The sequence below is a fragment of the Eretmochelys imbricata genome, chromosome 3 (assembly GCF_965152235.1).
Source record: "Eretmochelys imbricata isolate rEreImb1 chromosome 3, rEreImb1.hap1, whole genome shotgun sequence".
Classification (NCBI taxonomy): Eukaryota; Metazoa; Chordata; order Testudines; family Cheloniidae; genus Eretmochelys; species Eretmochelys imbricata.
Genome location: NC_135574.1, coordinates 139,197,588 through 139,221,674, shown reverse-complemented (window position 1 = coordinate 139,221,674; position 24,087 = coordinate 139,197,588). Strand labels below are relative to the sequence as shown.

General features: G+C 40.9%; 1 protein-coding gene across 1 annotated transcript in view; it reads left to right on the top strand.

Annotated features, from left to right (window-relative positions):
* PLD5 (phospholipase D family member 5) overlaps positions 1-24,087 on the top strand; it is a 262,978-nt gene that overhangs the window by 141,098 nt on the left and 97,793 nt on the right. Inside the window, exons 3-4 of the mRNA XM_077811874.1 lie at positions 4,004-4,172; positions 18,224-18,338. Of these exons, the coding sequence (XP_077668000.1) occupies positions 4,004-4,172; positions 18,224-18,338 (284 nt within the window). The remainder of the gene's footprint in view (positions 1-4,003; positions 4,173-18,223; positions 18,339-24,087) is intronic.

Sequence of the window (24,087 nt, the reverse complement as noted above, 5' to 3'; positions counted from 1 at the left end):
AGTGTTTTACTTTGTTTTTAGTATGCTATTATTGCAGGATTGATTATGCCATCATGCCTGATTTTCCCTTCACTTATATGAGAGCTTTATATTAGATGTCTGTCTAAACGATATGCTACAACCCAAACAGAAGTTATGGGATGAATTAACTATTAGGTGAGGTTTTTCTATGGCCTGTACTATGCAAGAGGTTAGACTAGATGATCATAAAGGTCTCCTCTCAGCTCGTCTTCTCTGAGGGCTTGGCTACACTTGCGAGTTACAGCTCAATAAAGGAGCCCCGGGCGCACTAGCTCACTACCCGTCCACACTGGCAAGGCACGTAGAGCACTCTGACTCTGCGGCTACAGCACTGCTGGTACTCCACCTCGGTAAGTGGAATAACATTTGCTGCCCCTCACCCACGCCCCCCCCGCTAGAGCGCCTCGGCGTCGGTGTGAATGAGGTGTTGCATTACTGCACTCTGATCAGCCTCCGGAAATGTCCCATAATCCCCTTAAATCAAGTGGCTGCTCTTCTCATTGTTTTTTAACTTGCTGTAGGAATGTGGATACGCCCTCTGAAAGCTCCGTTTCTGACAGCCGGCTGCTTATCTGCTCCAAGACAAAGCAAGCCGTTACTCTGTGTGTGTGTGTGTGTGTGTGTGTGTGAGAGAGAGAGAGAGAGCGCGAGAGAGGGAGTGCGCTGCTGTCTGAACTTACAAGACAGCATGCTGACATGCTCTCAGCCCCCCCAACCCACTCTCCCCCCCCACATACACACAACACACTCCCTGTCACACTCCACCCCCCTGCATTTGAAAAACACGTTGCAGCCACTTGTATGCTGGGATAGCTACCATAATGCACTCCTCTCTGGTCGTTGCAAGAGCTGCTAATGTGACCACGCCAGTGCGCTTGAAGCTGTCCGTGTGGACAAATTGCAGCGCTTTCCCTACTGCGCTCTCCAAAGGCTGGTTTAACTCAAAGCGCTCTACATCTGCAAGTGTAGCCATACCCTGAATCTATGATTCACATGGGCAGTAGGGTCAGATAGCAGCATCAGGGCCTTAGTACTCTGCCACTTAAAATTCCACCCAACCTATTAAAAAATAAATTCAGCACATAATCTAAATCTTTCTAGTGGAAAGAAAAAGACCTGTAGTGAAAACAGAAAGATTAGATGGTGGTTTAGGGCTTCTAAACACTAAATATTAATTTTCAAATACAAATGGTTCTATTTCCAGTCTAGTCCTGCATAGTTGCCTTAATGAAGTAGGTAATTAACCTAGTATTAATAGTAAAGGTACATGAATGGATCATTTTACCAGAATTAACCCATCATTCTTTGTGTCATGGTCTGAGGTGCAGTTCAGACCAGTGAGGGATTGTCACTGCCTGCTCTGTCACTCTGGGTGCCTTAAATGCTCTGCTGATGGTAGTGCCCATGCCTGGAAGCTTCCAGTCAACAGACAAGCATGCACTGAGTATCTGTGTGTTAAGCAGCTCTGACTCACAACTCTAATTCCAGCAGCCTACTTGTTACACCCCAGCCACGCTCTGGTTACATCTGGCAAGATGATAGCAACATCTGCCAGTCCCGAGTTTTCCGAAAACCATGTGCTCTGCAGTATCTAGTCCTCTCCTGAACCATTCAGAGCGATTCATGTTTGCTTGTTCCTTTTAAAGATATAATACCCAGCAGCTTGCCACATTGACTGGTATTAACATTCACTTTAAATCAAACGTAGCACTGGGTTGATTTAGATTAAAGGTAAAAAGTGTATTAGTAGGATTTTGCATAAGTTCAGATATAAAGAATATTGTTACAAGCAATTAAAAGTGAAAAACAATTTCTAGAGACTGACTTAATAAAACTGCAGTTCTGGTTCAAGGTCAGAGTCTCATCACACTACATTCCAGCAAGATGGCTGACCACACCTCTGATCAGGATCTCTGCTAAAGTCCAAAGTGCTCAGTTCCTTTGTTGTCTTTAGATGAAAGATCACTTGGGGGATTCTTACCCCCTTTCTTTTATAGTCCAGAAGAATCCCTTCTAAAGGTTCATTGAAGATTAGCTGCTCCCCACAAGATAAAGCTCATTCAAGCTGTGAGGAAGGCAACATGGAGTCACCTGGTAAAGGATGTTCCATGCTGTTTTCTTCCCCTGCTGATGTTTGCTAAAATGCAAATTACTCTTTCCTGCAATCTCTTCCCATTGCTGTGATGCTGAGTGGTTGTCTCCTCCCTTTGTTGGCTTGATGGTTTTGTTTACCTTCGATGTAAATCGAATTCCCATTGTTGCTTAATATCTTGGAGATACCTTTAAGGTGGTAGACCCCCATTCCTTTGTCTAGGGTGGGGTAACTTTAGCCCCGCCAGGCAGGCACGCTTTACTAACCTATTTCCAGTATGTTTGTAATTTTGAATTTGTCCTTTGTACATTATATATTGCAATAATATTAACAATTAATATGTTAACTTTCTATTGATATCTTACATGACACCTTTTAGATACAATTATGACATTAGTGAGTTAGGTACACTGAACTGCTCAAGCCATCTGAAACTCGCTATCAGATACCAGTGAGCCCCTTGTCCTCTTGCACTGGGATGCTGTTAGGGTCACGATTTGGACCAAAGACAAAAAATGAGGATATATGTGTTTATTGGAAAGAGTCAGAATTGGCAGGAATTGATTATGTTAGGATTTCTATCAAGAAGGCTTAGCCAGCTACTTTCATACCTTTTGCTTCCCAATACAAAAATACAACTGTGTATCTGAGAACATAATTGGACCTGTTTGTTTCAAACAAACTGATTTTTGTTGGAAAGTAGGGCCTTATAATTTGCTAAAGTTTTCAATTTGAGGAAGTCAAGCAGTGAAACAGTATGCTGCATGAATTGCCTCTCCTTCCTGACAGACAGCGACCTATCTTGAACAATTGTTTAGAGCAGTGATTTCTATACTTTTCAATACATTGAGACATATGTAACTTGCAAATGTCAAGCAAAATATAGAAAACAATTTTAAGGAGCTTTCCTAAAAGTAGATGCAAAAAGGGGAAAAGATACAGGATGAAATAGCTGTATCCCCTGCCTTCCTTTGCTGATGGTTCCTGATCACTGCATCATGTAGGTAAACAGAAGCAGGGTGGGTGGCTCAGAGCAGAAACTGGGAGTGGAGGCTTGCTAATCTGAGCCTAGAGGCTGTTCCATGCTTTAAAAAAACAGCTGTAAGGGTGCTAGGGAGTGTGTCTCTTCCACGTGGAGCAGGGGGGCTCTTAAGGGAAGTGTTGCTCAAGTAAGAGAGAGGGGATATGGGGAGGGGAGATGGTACTGGTGGTGGGCTAAAAAGGAGATAGGAGACCAGTTTAATTCATTAATATCCTCAGGATGAATGTACTCATCCTTAATGTGTTAAGGGTTAAATAGCTAGTTCTGAATGAAAGAGATTGCTGGGCTTCAGGAACCTCATTCATTATATAGCATTAAAAATTGTTCAGATCCATGTTTATTGTATGGGGATAGAAAACATGATCCTGAGAAGTGCTAAGTACTGGAAATTCTTAGGGTATGTCTACACTGCTTCCCAGTGTGGCTAGACAAAACATATGCTAGCTCCGCTTGAGCTACTGCACTAAATATAGCAGTGAAGCCAGGGGTACCATGGGCTAGCCACCTGAATACAAACTTGTCCAGACTCTCTGGGTGCACACTCAGGCAAATAACCAAGCTGCCACCTGCACTGCTGGCTACACTGCTATTTTTACCATGCTAACTCAAGAGGCGCTAGTGTGTGTCAGTCTACCGGTGCTTGGAAACAGGCTCCCAGCTGCAGTTTAGACAGACTTTAGTGACTTCACTGAGAGTTGTAGGTTTTAGAGCATGTGTGAGGATCAGGCCCTAAATCATGGGCCCAATAAATAGTCCCCCAAACTAACAATACTTTTACAAAGTGGGAGACTTTGTAAAAAGTGGCTTTATTAAATGTCTTTTTTTTTTTTTTTTTTGTCTCCTCTTAGGGTTGCTCTTGTGGAAAACATTCCTGAAGGTATAAACTATTCAGACAGTGCACCATCCCACTTGTCTCTTTTCCAAGGCTGGATGAATTTGCTTAATATGGCTGAAAAGTCTGTTGACATAGTATCTTCCCAATGGGACCTCCATCACAGTCATCCATCTGCCTGCCAGGTATGTTTTAGTCTAAACTGTCACCCCTCTGTTCGGAATCTAGTTTTGTATCTTGCTGCTCATGTTCTTTCTTTGTTGAGCTATGGAGCTGTGGCTTAACAGAGCTGTTTGGCTGAATATTGGGATGGCGGGGGGGGAGGGGGAATATTTCCTAATTATGCAGTCTATTATAGCAGAGCAGCAGAGTAGGATCTCTGCTATAGTTAAGGTTAAAACCAGCTTTATGTGTAAAGCTCAACCATTCTCAGTGCTCTAAAATCCATAAGGTTCCTTGGGTTGCCTTGAAATTTGGTGTGCTTCACTGGGGGTTCAGGGAAGGGACAGTGATCCAAATGTGGGGCCATTTGACCAAGAGATTCCCAAGATACAGCTCCCTGAAATCTCCCAGCTTTCCTTAAAGTTGACTTATTTTGGCAACACTTACTCAGACAGATAAAGGTCAAACCAGGGTTCACATCATTGCACATGAATCTCAATCCCTCACAGGTTACCCCCAAGACAGTGTATAGCACTCACCAGCTTTTTGCGAGAAATCAAATTAAAATGTTATTTGAAAAATTGTTTCTTTTGCAGGTAGGCACATGCCAAACAGTTCTAAGACTCATGCACAGAGAGAGGCTAACTATCTGGAAAACTACCTCTCCATCCCTGGACATGTGTGGCTCTGAGGGAATTTAATGGTCATTAAATCTGAGTACTACTTCCAGTTCAAATCCAACCCAGGTCCGGGGTGGGAACCAACAGGCATATTGCTCCAATCTGCCCCATCAAAGGGCAATTTGTATTTTGAGGAACTGTAATCTGAGTACAAGCATAATATTTCACAATGTGCTGAAATTATTTTGTGAAAAGAAAATAAACACCACAAACAAATGCTCAATGTGAAGAGAGGGTAGCTGGGGTGGAAAAGCAGATAGGAATGGGGAGGCAGGTTGGGGGATCAGGTGACGGAGATGGGGGAATGGGAGGGGATACCGGGGTGAGTAACAGGAGACTGGGGGAGAATAGGGACAGGGTGTGCTGCTCAGCCACACATTCACCACTCTGTGTGCCAGGATCTGAGGGGGCAGGGACAACCCAACTTAGCTATGCCTTATGGGATTGTAGGGTAGGGTTAATTATACAAATGTGGGGTTATTTGAACAAGGGGTTCCTGAGATTTCCCCCTCTCCCCCAAAAAATATTTTTTTTTTTATCAAGTTCACAGATTCTAGCAACTTTGAAATCCACCTGGGCAGAAATCTGAGAAGGAACTGTAAACATTTAGAAAAAATCTGTCACTGTCAAATTGTTGAGTGGTGTGGCTTTTTTTTTTTTTTTTTTTTTAAAAGAAATCTGAGTACGGAAGCATATTCAGAAGGTGCTGACATTATTTTTGAAAAGGTAACAAATTACATATGTGAATGTTCACTGGGGAGGGGAGGTGTGATTAAGTGGGAATGGGGGAGAGAGTTTTGGGCCTGTAGTGAGGGATAGGGTATTATGGGGAGGGGATGAATGGAATGGGTGGGAGAGGACTTGCGGGTCTCAGGTAAGGGGGAGGGGATAGGGATTAGGGGAGTTGGAGGGGCGAGGATGGGAGGGATTGGAGAATGTGAGTGATAGCAGAGGAAGTTGGGTAGTTAAGGAGGGTTGTAGCCAATAGTAAAAGATATCGGGTATATTTAGGATATAGAGGTGAAATATCACTATTAATGTTATAATTAAGGACTTGCAAGCCTCAGGCCTGTAAGATATTTAGCTTAGCCAGTCAAGGTCTCAGGCCTAAAAATAGGGTGACTCATCAGTTACTCATGTCAGCCTATGTTATGAGATGAAACAGTCAAAGGAATAGATGTGCTGATATTTAGGAAATATATATTGCAATGTATCAGTTAAAGCCTGATATAGTATTTTTGGGATTTTTCCAAACATAGGATGTCAGCAATGTGTTAACAACAAGTTGTTATGATGACTGAATGACATAAATGTTAACAAGCCGAAGAGGAACTAACGAGTTAGTCTATAAAAGTGTCCACTCCAAACTTAGTGGGCTGTGAAAGTATAGATAAGGAAAAGGAGTTGAAGCCTTCATAAATATGTACGGACCCCAGTGCGTGTCAGCATAACACATTAAAAAAGCTGTATCTGAGCCTGTGTGCCTTGGGAGACACCAGGATGACACCCTCTGGTGAGGAGGAAGAGGAAGATAATGACTGACACTCCAGGTTTCCCCAGCAGGAGATATGAATGATGGCAGTTGCAGGGCTAATCGCTTTGCACTCATTCTCTATATCTGCTGTTGTACTTCAGTGTTGTGGGATTGTTTATTTGCTTAGTGTGTTTGTTAATAAAGGAACTTGTGATCCATTGTAATTGTTGCTTGTGTGCGTCTCGGGTGTCTCATTCTAATGATACTAATAATGAACTTCCTGATTTTGTAACCACTCAGGAGACTGAACCCTTATTGACCTCTGCAGTCTAAGAGATTAATCAATACACAAATCCATCAGTTAAATTACAGATCTGACACCCCAAATGGCACCAGAAAGAGCACACAGAGAAGAAGACCACCCTGTAGTGAGACAGGGATAGGTCAAGATCATCCTTGGTGCTAGCCTGGGAATAAAATCCTTGTCATAGTCTGACTCTGAGCAGGGCAAACTGCCACAGCTGTGTAATCAACCTGGAATGTCACTTCCACTTCTCAGTTCCTGTTTTATTCTTGTGTAGTTCTATCTCTTTTTCTTTTGTCATTGTGAAATTATGAGCCCATAAAGGAAATAAAAGATAAGAAATAAGAGAATGGATGTGAGTACCCTCTTGTTTCTCAAGAAGATAAACACAGGTTGGAATTCCTCAAGAAAGGAGTTTGGGGGGAGAAGTCTTCCGTGAAAAAGAAGTGAATTGTAATGGACTAGTCATTTTGCAATTTTGCAAGAAGAGAATTATTTTTGTTTTAAATGTACAGATGTTAATGGGTAGATATTGTGATATATGAATAGTAGTACCAGATATTAACTGAATAAACGGGAGTGTTGGGACCCCGCAGTCATTTACAGACCAGAGGGTCCCTGAAATATAAGACTTCTCTGGACTGTGCCCTGACAGAAGATTAAGAGAAGCTCTGTGGGACACCTCGGTCACAACACCCCAAGTGGTGGTTATACATTACCAGCCCATTGTGATCTGAAGGATTTCTGGCCAGTAGTAGCTGAAAGGGACGAAAGCATCACAAATGCTTCCTGGCAGCGGATAGAGAAGGGAGGAAATGACAGTCCCTGTAGTGAATTGTGGAGGATTTTAAAGGAATTTTGTATAAAAATAACCAGTTGAATAAGAGAGCAAATAAGGATATGAAAGTTATACTTTCGTAAGAGTATCGAAGAGCCCTGGAGGTGGGCTCTATTAATTATAATTTTGTTTGGCTTCACTCCTTTAAGGTGTCAGTAATATTTAGTAGGGTCATCCTTGCAAGACAAGGGGAATTCCAAAAAGCTGATTGTAGGAAGCTTAAAAATCAAGTAAAGGAATGGTCAAGTGAGCGGGAGTCTCAAAAGAAGTAATCTCCACTTATAAGAAAATAATAGAAGCTTAGTTAATCACAGGTCTTAGAGGCCTTGTAACTATGTATTTTATAACCCAGTGGGGGAGGACTGCCAGCTGTAATAAAGGTAGAAACAATTTTGCAAAGTATATGGGTGAAATAAATTTCCTTTTAAAAGAATCCATTAAGTATCTTTTCATCTTAATAATTTATCAAGTAATTATAACATTAAAGATATTAAGTTTGTGCTCTTAATTTGTAATTCCCGGTTAATCTATATTTAAAAGAAACAAACAACTTACAGAAACCAGTCAAAAGTCATTAGAAGTCTTTGGCCAGCAGCCAATATGTTGCTGTAGACTAAAAGGGAAGTAACTTCCCTAGCAGTTTTGTCTGTATGTAAAAAAAAAAAAAAGAAACTGAAAAAGCAAATTGCTTTTAACATACATTTGGCTTAAAATTATATTGGTTGCCTATAAAGCCATGTTACAATCTTTTTTCTAAAATTTAGATAATATATTTTAAAACAAAGCTAATAACCACTATTTGCTTTTGTTTAGGGGTATTTAATGTAGTAGTTTAGTAATATAGCAATGATTTATAAGGTTCATCATATTTTCAAGCAAATTCTATGGCTGATGTAACTGTAAAAGGTAACTTAAGCTATGTCTATACTAGCACTTTTGTCGGTATAACTTATGTCACATAGGGGTGTGAAAAAACACACTCCTGAGTGCCATAAGTTACCCTGACAGAAGCGCCATGTCAGTTGGAGACTCTCCCACTGACATAGCTACTGTTGCTCATTGGGGGTGGGTTAATTATGCTGACGGGAGAGCTCTCTCCCATTGGCATAGAGTGGCTACATGTGAGCTGTTACAGTGGCATAGCTGCATCGGTACAGCTGTGGCACTGTAAGGTCTCTAGGGTGGACATGGCCTTAGTAAATAAAGGTAGAGCTAAAAACAAGACCCACCCACTATACTCGTAACCTGTAAAATATGGCAAGTAGGAAAAGGAAAAAAGGTAAAACTCTCATGTAAAATTGAAGTACTCTGTGTGTGTGTGTGTGTATATAACATTCTGTTTGCATGTCTTCTTTGGCCAGACTGCCAGCCACAGAACTTGTTGGGTTTAAACATCTGGTGGTTAATAAAGTATTCTTTATTAAACAATAACCAATTAGTTAATCATTATCCCAAAGATAGGTATCAAGTCAGCTATGATTTTGGACACACCTGCAGTGGCAGTGGGAAAGAAAACCTTTCTACTTTACACAGAAATCATCCTGCTCCATGTATGTTCTGGAGGACTCTACTTCTCTTGGGATGTCTTTGGGCCCCTCTTCCTGCCCCTCCATGTGAGCTGGGTTGGGCAGGGAGGAGAGGGAGACACACAGGCAATGCAAATTTAGTCATCTGAAATCCAAAAAGTTAAAATTAAGGTACACATCACCCCTGTGTGGGGTGGGAGCTGGCCAAAGTGTATGTGTGTAGGGTGGAGTGGGGGGCTTCTTAGGAGGAGTGTAGACTAGGTGGACCTTAGGGTATGGCTGGAAAAGTCTGGTTGAAGCAGGGTCAAGAATACCAACTGGAGGTGGTTAGTTGGAGTGAGGAGCCTAACTCAGTGTACGACTCTGGCTAAATAACCAAGGTAGTGTGTGACCGTCCAATAAACTGCTGCCTGCGATATGTGAATTCAGTGGCATAGAGCAGGAGAGAGCAAAAAGCAGCTTCTTATATGTTAATGGGTTCTACAGTGTTGAAGTTTGGCTTAATGAGATGGGAAGGGGAGAAGGATCTGGAAATGTTGATGGGGGCTACATGTTGTGGGAAATGGTGGAGAAGAAGTGAGACACACCAGTTTTCTCTCTCATGATTTAAATTACTGTAACCACCATGTAATTAAACTGACATAAACCATGGATGGGATTTCTCTCACTGGCCCTGTTAGCCGCTAAACATTTCAAACTACCACCATTATTCCCATTCCCCTATAACAAAATGTGCAGGAGTGGGGAGGAACACTTAGGAATCACACAGCAACTGAGTAGAAAGACTGGGACTATTCCTAGCTCTGCTTCTGGCATTCTGGATGACGTTGGCCAAGTCATTTCCTCACTCTGTTCCTCAGTTTCCCATCTGTAAAATGGGGATAATGATGTACAATTATTTGACACTTACTCATGAAAAGTACTATGTCAAAGCTAGGTCTTCTAATTATTACCTGGCAATTAGATAGAGGAACAAGTTATTAGATTATTTTTTCAGTCTAAGTAGGTGGACAGAATTTACGTGGGGGAAAAAAAAGGGCCATGTCTCATCTTATCCTGTAGTTTCCTTCTCTGACTGCTCCAGTCCTATGATATCAAAATCTTCCAGAATAACAAGAGTTCTTGTCTAATGGAGAAAGGGACAAAAATGCATTCCTCATTATGCTACATCATCAAACACTGAGCATATAAGAGCCTGTCTCTGGATAGACTACTAGGATATATTTTTGAACGAACTCACCCTGATGAACTAAGGTATTTCAGACCCTAATAAGTAGAGTGCACATCTTCTTCTAGTGCTTACTTTACGCTATCTGAGTCTTTGGGGGAAAACAGGCTGTTCAGTAAAATGACAGGGAATCAGGTGAAAAATGAAAAATGGGGAAACTATTTCAGTTGTAAGGAATCCACCATATTACACTGTCACAAACCATTCTCTTTCTTTCTAGTCCTGTTCACACTAGATAGTCAAAATTCCATTTACTGCATAACAGACAACAACCAGTATTCTAAACAAACAAAATATGGTGCTTTGGATGGCCAGTATTTTCAGTCATGAACTGGATTCTCCTTCTCAAACAGGAAGTTTATAACCTTCAATAGGACTCTGTATAATTCCATTCTTTCCTAAAAACAAATAGAACCTCATGCTGCCCTAAAATTTGCATTTATATGTTGATTAAATAAGTGAAAAACTGAGGTGGGAAGCCAAAGGCACAATTTACTCCCCACTCATCCTTTAAGAATACATATAAATATTGGAATATAATAAACTCAGTACATGTCAAAACAGCAAGACAGTCTACAATGTAAATTTATTTACATTTTATTTTCTAAGATATTTGAAACCCAAGCAGATGAATTTGAAGAGAAAATGCCTTAGATGTTCACAGTTATTGGTATGTACATGAATTTAAAAGAAAAGAAGCAAAACCATTTTAATCTGAAAAAATTCAACATGTCATTTACTACTGAACCAGCAGAGCCTAACAAATCCCAAACAGAGAACAAAATAGCAAACTGAAAAATTGGGAGTTGAGCATCAAGTTAATTCACTGTGATGCATTCAGATGTAAAGCAAAAATTACAGCTATGGTTGTCATTAGCAGAGTAGGTAAGGTGAGGGATTAGAAGCATGCAGGTTTGTTCCCTCTCTCTCAATGCAAAGTTTAAATAAGCAAAAGTAAATGTATTTTTCATAATGTTCAGCTCTATTTATTTATTTATTTCGGCCTGCTGACAGGTTTATAACAGTGAGTGATTACTTCCACTAAAGACTGCAAAAAATGTCTGCAACTTTCTCAGAGCAAGTCTACACTACAGTGCTACATTGACAAAGCTTATTCCTGGGGGCGTTCTGTGCCACTGCATATGTGCATAATTAATGAATCAGGCATATTTTTAATTTTTTGCGCAGAAAAAAAGCTTCTGCGGAAAAATTGCTGCAGTTCTGTCTTTTGCCCCTCAGAGGGTACTGTGGCAATAGACCACAGCAGTTGCTCCCAGCCAGCAAGGGAAGAGAGAGCCTGTAGTGCCTTCTTCACAGCACCTGTCAGGCCAGGTCAGGAGATGGGCAATGGGGAGGAGACAGTGTGGGTGCTTGGGGGGGGGGTGGGTCAGACAGGGACTCAAAGGGCTAGTGGGGGAGGACAGACTGGTGCAGGGGCTGAATGGGAGTGGAGGCACAGGGTCACCGGGGGGAGGGGAGGTGCAGGGCCACATGGTGATGTGGGAGGGGGTGCAGAGCTACATAGGGACAGGGGGGTGGCTGAGTCAGGGCACAGAGACACACAGGGACGGGGTGTATGTGCAAGGTCATATAGGGACAGGAGAGTGGCTGGGTGGGAGCACTGAGATGGATGGGGAGGGGGTACAAGACACATGGATGTGGGGTGGTGTCTGAGTGGGGTTGGAGGGACACCTGCTTGACTGAATGGGAGAGGCTAGCAGTCAGCCAGGGTCTGCATGGGGGAAGCTCCCTAACAGTCAACCCTCCCCCATAAAAACACCCTGTTCCATACTTTTCCCACCCGTACCCAACAACCCTCCAAGTTCACACCCAGGCTCCTTCCCAGCAATTATTTCCCTCTCCCTCAGCTCTTCCATTACCCCTGACTCTGCACTGCTTCTGGGGACTGCAGGAAATATGGTTCTGTATTGTAGTTTAAATTAATTATTACTCAAGAGTACTATATTAATATGCCTAGTAGGAAATCTGTGTCAAAAAACATTTTCTGAATCTTTTTTGTTGTCTGTATTGTTAGACATACTTGCTGATACTTTTGGTCATTTATTAAAAAAATCTAATTGAAACTGTGATTATATTGTGTTATTTTGACAAAATATACAGAATGTTGCAGAATTTGAAAATATTGTGCACAGAATTTTTAATTTTTTGGAGCAGATTTCCCCCAGGAGTAGAAGTTACACTGATGCAGCTGAGAGGGAATAAGGGTACACATGATGGGTGGCTCAGTCTGCAACAATGTGAGGTCTCCTCTTATTCCTTCAAGCTAACAGGGTCCACTAGTCCTGTCCTAGGTCGCATGTTTACCCCTTTGAGCTTCTCATCCACACTGGACACTCTCTGCAGGTTGTGACAAAATTTCAAACTTGCTCACAAATATATAGCTTTAAAATCCTGTCCTTACTCTTCTTCTTAACCTAAAACTGGACCTCCAGGGTGCTGCAAAGAGGGCAGAAAATCCCACTAGACTCCTTGTTGGTCTTGCCCTGGAGAAAAAAATTCCTTTCTGATCCTAAAAATGTTGATGAGTCACTCAGACCCACAGCTTTTTGGACACACAGGTCAAACTATACCTCCATTATAGTGCAAGGTAGCAACCCCACCAAAATGGCTAGTGCATGCCCTCAGGTCTTCACATCAAGCAAGGATAGGAGCAGGAGAGATGTTCTTCTCCTCCCTGTTCTCTTTCCCACCCAGGCAGCATTCTGGGACAAGCCACAGAGTAGCCAAGTTTGCCCCTCCCCTACTTCTTATTCTCAGGGCTTGTCTTTCCTCTGCTTATCTGATCAACAGCCCAGCACCTGGCCCCCATTGACAGGCTGGGGGAGACATTTCTGAGCTCCAGCTGAAGATACAAGAAAGTGATGCTCACACCTTTGTCTTGGAAGGTCAGCTGGAAGATTGGAAGTGTCTCTGTTTTACAATAAGTATTGGTTGCTGAATTTAGGAATTTTTTTTCCTATCCGCTGCTGCCAGTGTGTTATGATATATTTATTATGCTTGATAGCTGTAAATGTACCCAGAGGGTTGGCCATTAGACAAGTATTAAAAGTACTAATGCAATAAATGAATAAAAATTGCATGAATTATACTCTCTGCTTTTTCACAGAGAGAAAACTGTGAAGCACTGTCAAAACTTTAGGTACCCAAGTTATTGAAGGGAGAAATAATTCAGTTTACTGTGCGTCTGTAATAAATGTAGTTCTCTGTTCTTGCACTTCCCCTGTTTTATTTTGAATGAGACATGCATGCTTATAAAGATAACAGCAGCAACAGAAATCAGCCAGTCTAAAGTCAGGTCATCTGGTGAGAGTGAAGAAATTGGCTTCATTTCTTGACTTTTATTTTTCAATTCAGTGATGCTTTTAATGCACCCATTTGCTGGGGCATTTATAGCTGGGATTGACATTGTGGATCATTGGTAATTTAGATCCAAAACTGTCCAGAGAATGACAGTTTATTCATGTGAAACATACTTTGTTACATCATACTTTGCCTTTTTCAGCGGTTTTTTGCAATAGATTGTGCAAAATGCAAGAGAATATAGCCAGCTTCCTAAGAGGAATGGTTTGATAAAGGTTACATAATAGCATGCTGCAATTTCATGGTACTTGGTCTGGTACCTCATTTCTTCTCAGATTTCATAAGCTGACTATGTAAGAAATGATATTGGAGACTCTTGTGTAGTCACACAGCAGTCTGGTGTTGTCTCACCAATCCCTGAGTTACAGCATGAGGACTCTTATTTGATAGAAACATTTCAAGGCTGCTGACAGCAGTGACAAAACTGTTCAGATCATCTCCCTTGTCCTTTTGCAGAGAACAATAATAGTAAAATTACAAATAAACATATCAAGAAATCTTATCAGCTGGGTCCGGAATATTAAATGGAAAGAAAGCAGGATAGTTTAACCAATACAGTGTATCATTTAAGAGATTTAATCCTGGGTTGTATTAGGAAATATTTGTAACATTTCCCCTAGTTACTAGTACGGGATGTAAGAGGCTTTAAATACAAAAAGTTAAGTAAAAAGAAAGGAGTACTTGTGGCACCTTAGAGACTAACCAATTTATTTGAGCATGAGCTTTCGTGAGCTACAGCTCACTTCATCGGATGCATACCGTGGAAACTGCGGCAGACTTTATATACACACAGAGAATATGAAACAATACCTCCTCCCACCCCACTGTCCTGCTGGTAATAGCTTATCTAAAGTGATCATCAAGTTGGGCCATTTCCAGCACAAATCCAGGTTTTCTCACCCTCCACCCCCCCACACAAATTCACTCTCCTGCTGGTGATAGCCCATCCAAAGTGACAACTCTCTACACAGTGTGCATGATAATCAAGTTGGGCCATTTCCTGCACAAATCCAGGTTCTCTCACCCCCTCACCCCCCTCCCAAAAACCACACACACAAACTCACTATCCTGCTGGTAATAGCTCATCCAAAGTGACCACTCTCCCACAGACTAACACGGCTGTTACTCTGAAAAAAGTTAAGTGTTTTTCATAGTTGTTTTGAGAGTCTAAATTCAGCATAGCGTGGGTTTGAGCACCTGCCAAGAGCATAGACCATGCAGTGACAAATAGGAAAAAGGCAAATCTTTTCATTTGTATATCTCCAACAATTCTCAGCACTCTTACTCATATTTACACATATTACCACTCTCTCTAGCCACTACATGGCCTTCATTAACATCATGATCTTCGCTGTTTTATTAAATGTTTTTGGTTTTTATTTAACATTTTCTATATTGAGATTTTCAATGTTTTACAATTTAAGAATACAAACACTGTATTTGGACAAAGAAAACTGTTTTTTCTAGGGTTTTATGCCATTGGGTGTCTTTTGATAGTAAAAATATGGCTCAGGATTTTCAGAGTAGATTGCTGCTTTCGCTGTGCACCAGCAGCCATCGGTCAGGCTACTGAAGTACAATCTTAAACATCTTTGAGCCCCTAAGATCTTCAGTGGGAGTTGGATCCTGCCTTTAGTCACAGGCGCCAGCTTCCTCATTTCCCTGGGGGTGCTTGACCCCCGTTCTGCCCCCACTCCACCCCTGCCAGCAGATCGAGGGACATGATCGTTCCCCTCTATTTGACATTGGTGAGGCCTCATCTGGAGTACTGTGTCCAGTTTTGGGCCCCACACTACAAGAAGGATGTGGAGAAATTGGAGAGAGTCCAGCGAAGGGCAACAAAAATGATTAGGGGTCTGGAACACATGACTTATGAGGAGAGGCTGAGGGAACTGAGATTGTTTAGTCTACGGAAGAGAAGAATGAGGGGGGATTTGATAGCTGCTTTTAACTACCTGAAAAGTGGATCCAAAGAGGATGGATCTAGACTATTCTCAGTGATACCAGATGACAGGACAAGGAGTAATGGTCTCAAGTTGCAGTGGAGGAGATTTAGGTTGGATATTAGGAAAAACTTTTTTACTAGGAGGGTGGTGAAACACTGGAATGCATTACCTAGGGAGGTGGGGAATCCCCTTCCTTAGAAGTTTTTAAGGTCAGGCTTGACAAAGCCCTGGCTGGGATGATTTAGTTGGGGATTGGTCCTGCTCTGGGCAGGGGGTTGGACTATATGACCTCCAGAGGTCCCTTCCAACTCTGATATTCTATGATTCCCTCAAAGCCCCACCCTTGCTTTGCCTCTTCCCACCCCTGTTCTGCCCCCTCCCCTGAGCCCACTATGCCATCGCTCTGCCTCTCCCCCGGGGGGCCTCCTGCACACTGATGAACAGCTGATTGCAGTGGGTGTGAGGTTCTAGGGGGAGGGGGAGGAGCTCATTGGTGGGGGCCTGCCGGCAAGCGGGACACACAAGGAGGAGTGTGGGAGGAGCTGATTTGCGGGACTGCCGGTGTGTGCTCCAGCCCCGGAGCACCCACAGAGTTGGTGCCTATGCCATTTGTCCTTAGGGAATAAGGAGAGTGGGATACTGTGTGTAGGGCCATTTAGTGATCTTAGGAAAGGCAGAACAGGATTATAGTGAGCAATTTGTAATTTGACTGAAAATGTTTTCTGAGTCTCCTGTTACATCTAACTGGTCAGTGACTTCTGCCCTGGAAAAGAGATGAACTGGGAAGCCCCATTAGAAGCTATACCCATTTAAGATGCACTGGTGCATTCATAGCAGCAGAACCCAATTGTTTCATAGAGTTTCTGTGAGCTCTGTACTGAGACAGGAGCTGGGCGGTGGTTTTGAATGTAATGCAAGTAAAAAATAAACAATTGTTTACTGTAATAGCAGCCCTGTGGCTTCCCTATAATTTGGAGGGAGCATTTCAACTTGTTTTTAAAAAGCCTGCTGTTCTTATTTTGCTTTCATGTATATACAGCACATTGAAAATGAATGATTAGAAGTGGAGATGGATTGCAGACAGGTTAAGAGACGTCCTGTACTTCACTTATGCTAAGCATACAATGACATGGGACTCAATAGTGAGCTGCTTTTCCTGTCCACACAGTGGAATAAAGGGATGGAAAATGCTCCCTTACTTCCTTGTGCAGACTATTTATACCACAGAAGTGTGTGTGGGAGGGAGAGCAGCTTCTGGGGGTTGCTACTCACTCCTGTGTAGGTGGGGAGGGACAGGAAGGGGTTTGAGTGGAGCCTTAGCTATGTTAAAATAACATTATTTAGGTTACAGAGTCAAGCAAAGTTAGGAAACGCCAGAATTTAGCTTGCCTATGCAACCTTAATTCCATCCCTTTGTGCATATGCACTAGGATATTTAATCACATGATCACATACTATTTTTTGCATGGATAATTTTCCTGGCATGATCCCTATTAAGGCTTTAATGTGATCAGTGTACTTGGGAAGGGTGCACGTTTTTTGCTGAGAGCTGACTGGCGTGGTTCTGTAGATGTTTTTCTCTTGCTGGTGTTGTATAGAATGTTTTGTTTGCAGGTTAATATGATGTGATTCTTGAAAACTTGCTTATTTTTTTCTTCAAAGTTTTTTTGCTAGATTTTACTCCGGGATGTTCATGCACATCTCCCACTAACTTTCCTGGGAAATACGTATGTGTATTTTGAGGGTAGACCCTGGCTAAGTCAGTTGAATAAAAGCATGACTTCTGCATGCTTTTTATTTTATGTTCTTCTAATCACTTATAGCATCTGTATTTAATGAGTTAAAATAGTAGCAATTAAACACAAATCCTCATTATATTGTGGTAGCATACCATAGTTAATAGTGAGCTGGACATTATATTCTGGACACTTCATTTTAGATATTTAGCAGCATATTTTGTTTGGATTTAAATATTTCATGCTTGGTCTCAGTCCAATGATTCCCTTTTTTAAAGTTTAGCCAAAATCCCTTTTAGCTTTTACAATTATATAAGTATTTAAAAATGCATTTTTTTAAAAAACCTATTGGATTCCAAAATAGCTTTGTTTTGAAAGATCAGACATAACATGTATCTTGTCTTCAGTAAGAAATTCACTCTTTGTAAAATCTTCAAAATGTGGCTGAAATAGAAAAGGTATGAATGTTTGAACAAGATACACTTAAGCATGCACAACTTGCCACTTTCATTACCAGTTTAACTGTATATATTCAAGAACAGCAGAAAGACAAACCAGTGCCCAACTGAACCCTCTTAGTACTACTCCTGGACTACCTCCCTAATTGTTCAGTACAAAATAAATCATTTGTCTCTGTTTTATTTAAACCAAGAAAATGAAATACTAAACTGTTAATGCAGTATTAAGAACTGAGGGCCAAATTTGATCAGTTATACTTGTGCAACACCACTGACCACAATCTGGAATAAGTAAGAGGCAAATTTGGTCTTCAAAATGGTTTTTCAAGAAAGGGGTTGAGACAGTCTTTAGGCAGCTTTCAGCGTAGCTGTGGACTAACTCCTGTTTACTCCAGTTACTGTCCAATATAATTTTGTTTTTATATGTGTCTTTTGTTTATTGCTGTGTAATTTGAACAGTTCTTAGTTTTATTAACCTTGCTTTCCTTTACTATTCTTCCCAGGGCCAGCGTCTTTTTGAAAAATTGCTAGAACTGGCGTCTCGAAATATTGAGATAAAACTAGTGAGTGATATACTGCCCTCCGAATCAAAGGTATTAAACGACTTGAAAGCAAAGGGTAAGACCAAGGTCTTTACGTTATTATACCATTGACTGCTATATTAGCATAACTCTTTTCTTTCACTTAAAATGCTGTTGCTTCATAGACGCAAATAAAATATGTGTAAATCTAAACCTATTTGTTCAATGGTGATACCCTACAATTCTTCAGCTTACCTTGGCTCAGAGTTTTCATTCATCTTCCAAAAACTCTTTTATCACTTTAGATGGAGCAGATATTTGCAGTTTGTAAGTGGTAAAAAGGTGGCCATGTGATTACAATTTTAAGTCATCGCAACCATACTAATGATAGGCAATGCAACCTGAAAGAATTATTGCACGCTGGGATGAGATATTCTTCTCTTCTGAGGAACAGTGAAACAAATAAAATAACATGTCAATGGTATTGACGTAACTTTTGCCAAATCCTGCCATCAATTTCTATGGAAAACCCCGGTGACTTCAGTGGGGGTTCCCCAGGCAATTGATGGCAAGATGCAACCTGTTCTATAATGAGCGACTGTTTTGTTATCTGATTTTTTTATCTGCAATGTATGTTACAATGATCTCTCACATATACATCATGCATTTCATTGTGAAGTATTGTAAAGCGCTTTAGAAACTGAAACATACACTGTCCTGTCTGAAATCTAGCCAATTTCAAAAATGAAAGTCAAATGTAGCTTCAGGTACTACACCTGTCTCTGAGACCCTGCTGACCTTTGAGCTTTCACAATCACAGTTTTGTATTTTTAAAAAATGTTCTAACTAACCAAGCAGGGGCAGCTTGCTGACTAGTCATGAAAAACAATGAAACTGACTAGATAGAAAATGTCAAATGTACAAATAAACAAACTGGAAACTGGAATGTTTTAAATCTCTTTCAGTTTTGGTAATCTTAGGTGTTACTTGAAGCAAAAGTAGAACAGTGATGTAAAAACTCTGCTAGAAGTGGTGGTTTTTTTTTTTTTTAATTTCAGGTACAATTTTAAATTTAAAAACAAACTCTCTATATGAATCCTATCATCCACCTCTGAAATGCAGAAATCAGCAGGTGTTCAAGGCACTAATTCAGCAAAGTGCTTAAACATATGTTTAACTTTAAGCATGTACTTAAGACTATCCCTGTGTCTAACAGAGCACAGCAATATTACATACTTGCTTAAGAAAAGAAGTGAAGAATCTTTTTCCAAATGAAAACTGTTAATTTGTATTTTATGAAGTTTCTTTTAAGCTGATAATTAGATATGGAACAAGAGAAATATTAATGAAATTCTTGCTTTGCTAAAAGAGATCACTTTCTATCACATTACCATTCTGCCCATATCAGACAATTGGTTATTTCTGTTGTAGTCCAAAGGTGTTATTTATTCCATTATGACTATGAGAAGAATCTGGATGTCAACCAGAGCGAGACAGACATTTTCTAAAATATGTTTGCAGCTATTGAATCAATGGGGTTTCTCTTCTCACAGATTGAAAAAAAAAGGCCCTATGTTGTATCACAGCATAGCACAGTAGCTTAAGTGGCAAGAGGGGCTAGCCACCTCGACTCATACCCATCCAAGATGCTAGGCATATATTTGGGAAAGTTAGCCTGTCCTGCTGCTCCGGGTGCGGTCGCTACACCCTATTTTTAGCACACTAGCTCAATCAAAGCTATCGCAGGTATGTCTTCTTGAGCTAGGAATAGCACCCCAAGCTCAAAGTGTAGACATACCCTTTGAGAGAACGGGTTCATTTCTCCATGGTTAGAATGTCCCAGATTCTTTCAAGCCAACCAGTTATAGAGATGGGATCTGTACATTTGCATTTAATTTTTTTTCATAATTAGCCAAGAACAGGTTTCTCTATGTTGCCCCACCAGAGGATATTTGCAGGAAGGCCCCTAGTAAGTAGGCTGACGGATCTAGAGTTATATCTAGATCTGTGATTTTTATAATTACATTTGTTTGAGTTATAAAAACTTTGGATTTGGGGATATGGCCACTGCCAATGATGTTGCTGAGTGCCTCGTTGCCATACATCCACCAGCAGTGTGGAGGAATAGATGCATAGATTCCAAAGCCACAAGGCACCACTGTGATCCTCTACTCTGACCTCCTGTGTCACGTAGGCTATAGAAGTGCCCCACACTAATGCTTGTTTGATAAAGCATATCTGCTAGAAAAACATCCAATCTTAATTTAAAAATTGCCTGTGGTGGAGAGTCCACCATGACCATTTGGTAGATGATCCTATGATATTTAATTTTGAAGGAATAAATGGAGTCTGCAGTGATAACATTCTTCTGGTGGTTTATTCTCTTTGAGGCACCAGCTGATATTAGAATTTAACATCAAAACTGGAACTGTATGCTTTAAACAAACAATTAAAAACTTCAGCAAGGAGGAGAATTTGCAGTAAGGATTTCATCAAAGTCTGTTGCAATCTCATCAGGGCTGCAAGCCTTTCCTAAGTCTAAGGATTTTATAATTTTGCTAGCTTCAGTTTCCTTTGTCTCGCTCAGGTTTCTGCTAAAGGAAATTTTAAAGTATTCTAATGAGTTTGTGGATATATCAGTTGACTGTTCTAAATTATAGCGATTCTCTTAGAATCCAAGGAAGTCACTTGTATCTGATCATTTTGGTGTATCAGACTACAGTCCTGTGTTTGGAGTGTTGTAATTGAGGAAGGAGGACATGTCAAGTTTTTTTCTGTCCTTTTCCAAGACATACTAAGGTGGAGTTGGATTTCTCATAATGAAATCTTGTTGTTTTTCTTATTCCATGTTTGGTTTGTTTATTTCTGCTAAGTTTCAATATCTCTGGGGAATGTCTTGATTATGGAATCAGTCTGTGGATGTTTTCCAAATGTGCTAATTGGCCATACAGCTCTTTCACTTGTGTCTGGGCTAAATTTTATCTCCTGGAAGCTAGGGAAATCATTTCCCCCTAATTACCACTTCTGCTGGCTCCTGGAGAAGATGTAGGTTAGTTTCTAGTGTGCCATTAATCAGTTATGGCGATTTTTATTGCCTTGTTGAAATTAAAGGATCTTGTATGAACAGGCGATTTATGGTCCATACAATTCTGTATGTACTACTTGCTCTTGTCAACTAGAAGCTAATTGGTACATGAGCAGAAACAGAAATTTCTCCAGTTCTCTAATGCTTTTAACAAAAGCACAGTGAATGGGAGAAAATATATAAATATTAAACGAATGAATGTTCTGTTGTCCATTGCAGACACAGGTGCGAATATCTCCTAGTGCTGCCTTAGCTACTTGCTTTGACAGGCATTTCATTTTTTTCTCTGCCATTTACCCTGCCAGGTCTGTCTAAAGGAATTACTAGAATCTCCTCTTGTGATACCCTGGCCAGCTGCATCCCTAGAAATCAGTCAGATTTGACTCTTTAAAAAGACCTGTGATTGTTCATTTGGAACATATGTATAAGTAAAGTATAATTAGGTCTATTGTTGTTTTCCCAGCCAGTATAAGAACTCTGCCTTTTGTGTCTAAGGAAGAACACTGCATGGCAGATGGTACTTTTTTTTTTATTTATGATAATAAATACCCCTCTTGTTTGGTTAGATATAAAACGTTAAATACATCCAACACCCATCACTTCCTGAGTTTTTCATCTTCCTTGGATAATGCTTTAGTCTCTTGTCAAAAGGCAAGATCAGTTTTTAGGTTTTTTTAGATAGGAGAAGGAACATTTTTCCTTTCAGAGGATTGACATTCTTTTGACATTCAGGGAGAAAATTTTGTAAGACTCCATCAGAATATAAAAAGGGGTAGCTTTGTCCTCCTGTAATATTTGAGATGCAGCACTGATCAGCTTTTAGTTCGGATGGTTTGGAAAATATGTTTTATAGTTTTACTCTTGCATATTTGATAGCTACTGCAATCAGATTGGTTTTTAAAAAAATCTTCCCACAGTAGTGCTGCTAAATGTTGGAACGAATGTGGATTGTTACCAGATGTTAAATGGCTTATTTATGATGGTGTGTATGTAGGTCATACAAAAAGTTTTAGTGTTTATCAGAGTTGTCCAGACAGCCAGATTATAAGTTTCTAACAGAACTGTAACAGATGAATATTTGTCTGTCAATAGCTCACATTTAAAACAGGATAGAAAAAAGTTCAAAGAAAATTATAAGAAAATAGGGGCCATGTCTCTTTACAGGCAGACAGTGAGATAAGTTCAGGTAGATATTTCTAGCCAGAGACATGGACAAAGCAGGTGCAGGCATGTTGACAAATACAGGAGACAACAGATGTACAGAGGAAAATAAGGGGAGACTGTGTGTTCTCTTCCTGTGGTCTGGGCACTCAGTGCACCCACATTCTCCCATGTTGTGCTGGCTGGTGCCTGGGGTCAGAAGAGGGCCACTCTTCCTCCAGTCCCAGCACATACCTGCTGATGTGCTGCCTGGAAGCAGTTGAAGGTGCTGCAGCCAGGGCCTCCCAGCCATCTACAATAGTGCTGCTGTCATTGAGGGTTCACTCTGCTCCTTCAGCAGGGACTCATGAGAAGCAGAGAGAGGTGCTGAACAGCAGGAAGCTGCCAGGACTCTTCCTGTTCAGTAATGGGGAGAGGTGTGAATCACTGTGGGGGTGGCTTTGCTGAGCCCTCGCCCAACCCTGGCAGCTTTAGCCAGCAGGAGTCCCAGTGTGGACCCCCACCCACCCCGCACAGGAGCCTTCCCTCATATCTATCTGAATCCCTGCCAGCTAAGGGGAATTTTGGGAATGAGCTGCCTGGGCCTCAGAAGTAAACATATGATGTTGGGAAGGGGAGGAAGAGATGGAATCTGGGGACAGAATTTAATTGGTTGGGCAACAAGAAGTAGAGAATACATGAATGGGAGAGCAGAACCGAACTGACTGAGAGGGAGTTTTTCCCCTGTGAGCTACGCCTGTATCAGGGCCAGAATTTGGGCCAGCATTTGTATAAATACTTCTTTTCTGTACCTTTTTTGCTTTCTGTTAGTAGCTTATTACAGCTTGTTTTCAAGGTGGTGGTTTTAGCCTTTTCTTGGCTAGTATGTTATATTTTCAGTCTAGTAGACTGAAACGTTTCTCTTCCTGTAAACCTCCCACTCCTTGTGCATAATTCTGTGCCAGTCTTTGTCCTTCAATAGTGTAGATTTATTGTCTGCAATTAGCAGTTTGTTTTGTCAGTTATTACGTGTATGAAATCTGAATCCCTTGTTAATTATGATCTTATTTTAGCTGATAGTGACTGTTAATTCTCTTTGAGAGACAGTGGTGGATTTCCTTGCTCAGTTGGTCTGTCTTGTTTTTTTTTTTTCTGTTTTATTTGCAGTTTCCCTCCTTTCTTACTATATCAATTTCCCATTAATTATTTATTATTTGCATATTCATTTTATTGTATTTATTTATTTTGACTGATGCAGGTATAAAAAGGGGACCCTATCCATCTGATAGGCAACACTGACATGAATCACAAGAACAAAATAAATAAATAGCAGTTATATTCTCACAACAGCCAGCACAGCTAGTATGTTATGTATCATATGGCACTATTGAGACTTTGAAATAAAATAAAGTTCCTGTGCTAAGAAACTTGCAGTATAAGGGTTCGATCCTGCTGCCTCTATTCATCTGAATAGCCCCATAGTGTTCAGGGGAACTAAACACTTGAATAAGATTGCATTCTATGTTGAACCGACACAACAGGGACACCGGGGGAAGATTCAGCCCATTGTGGGGAAGAAGGAGAAAGGGGAGAGGGCTAGATCAGTAGGGAGAGAGATGTG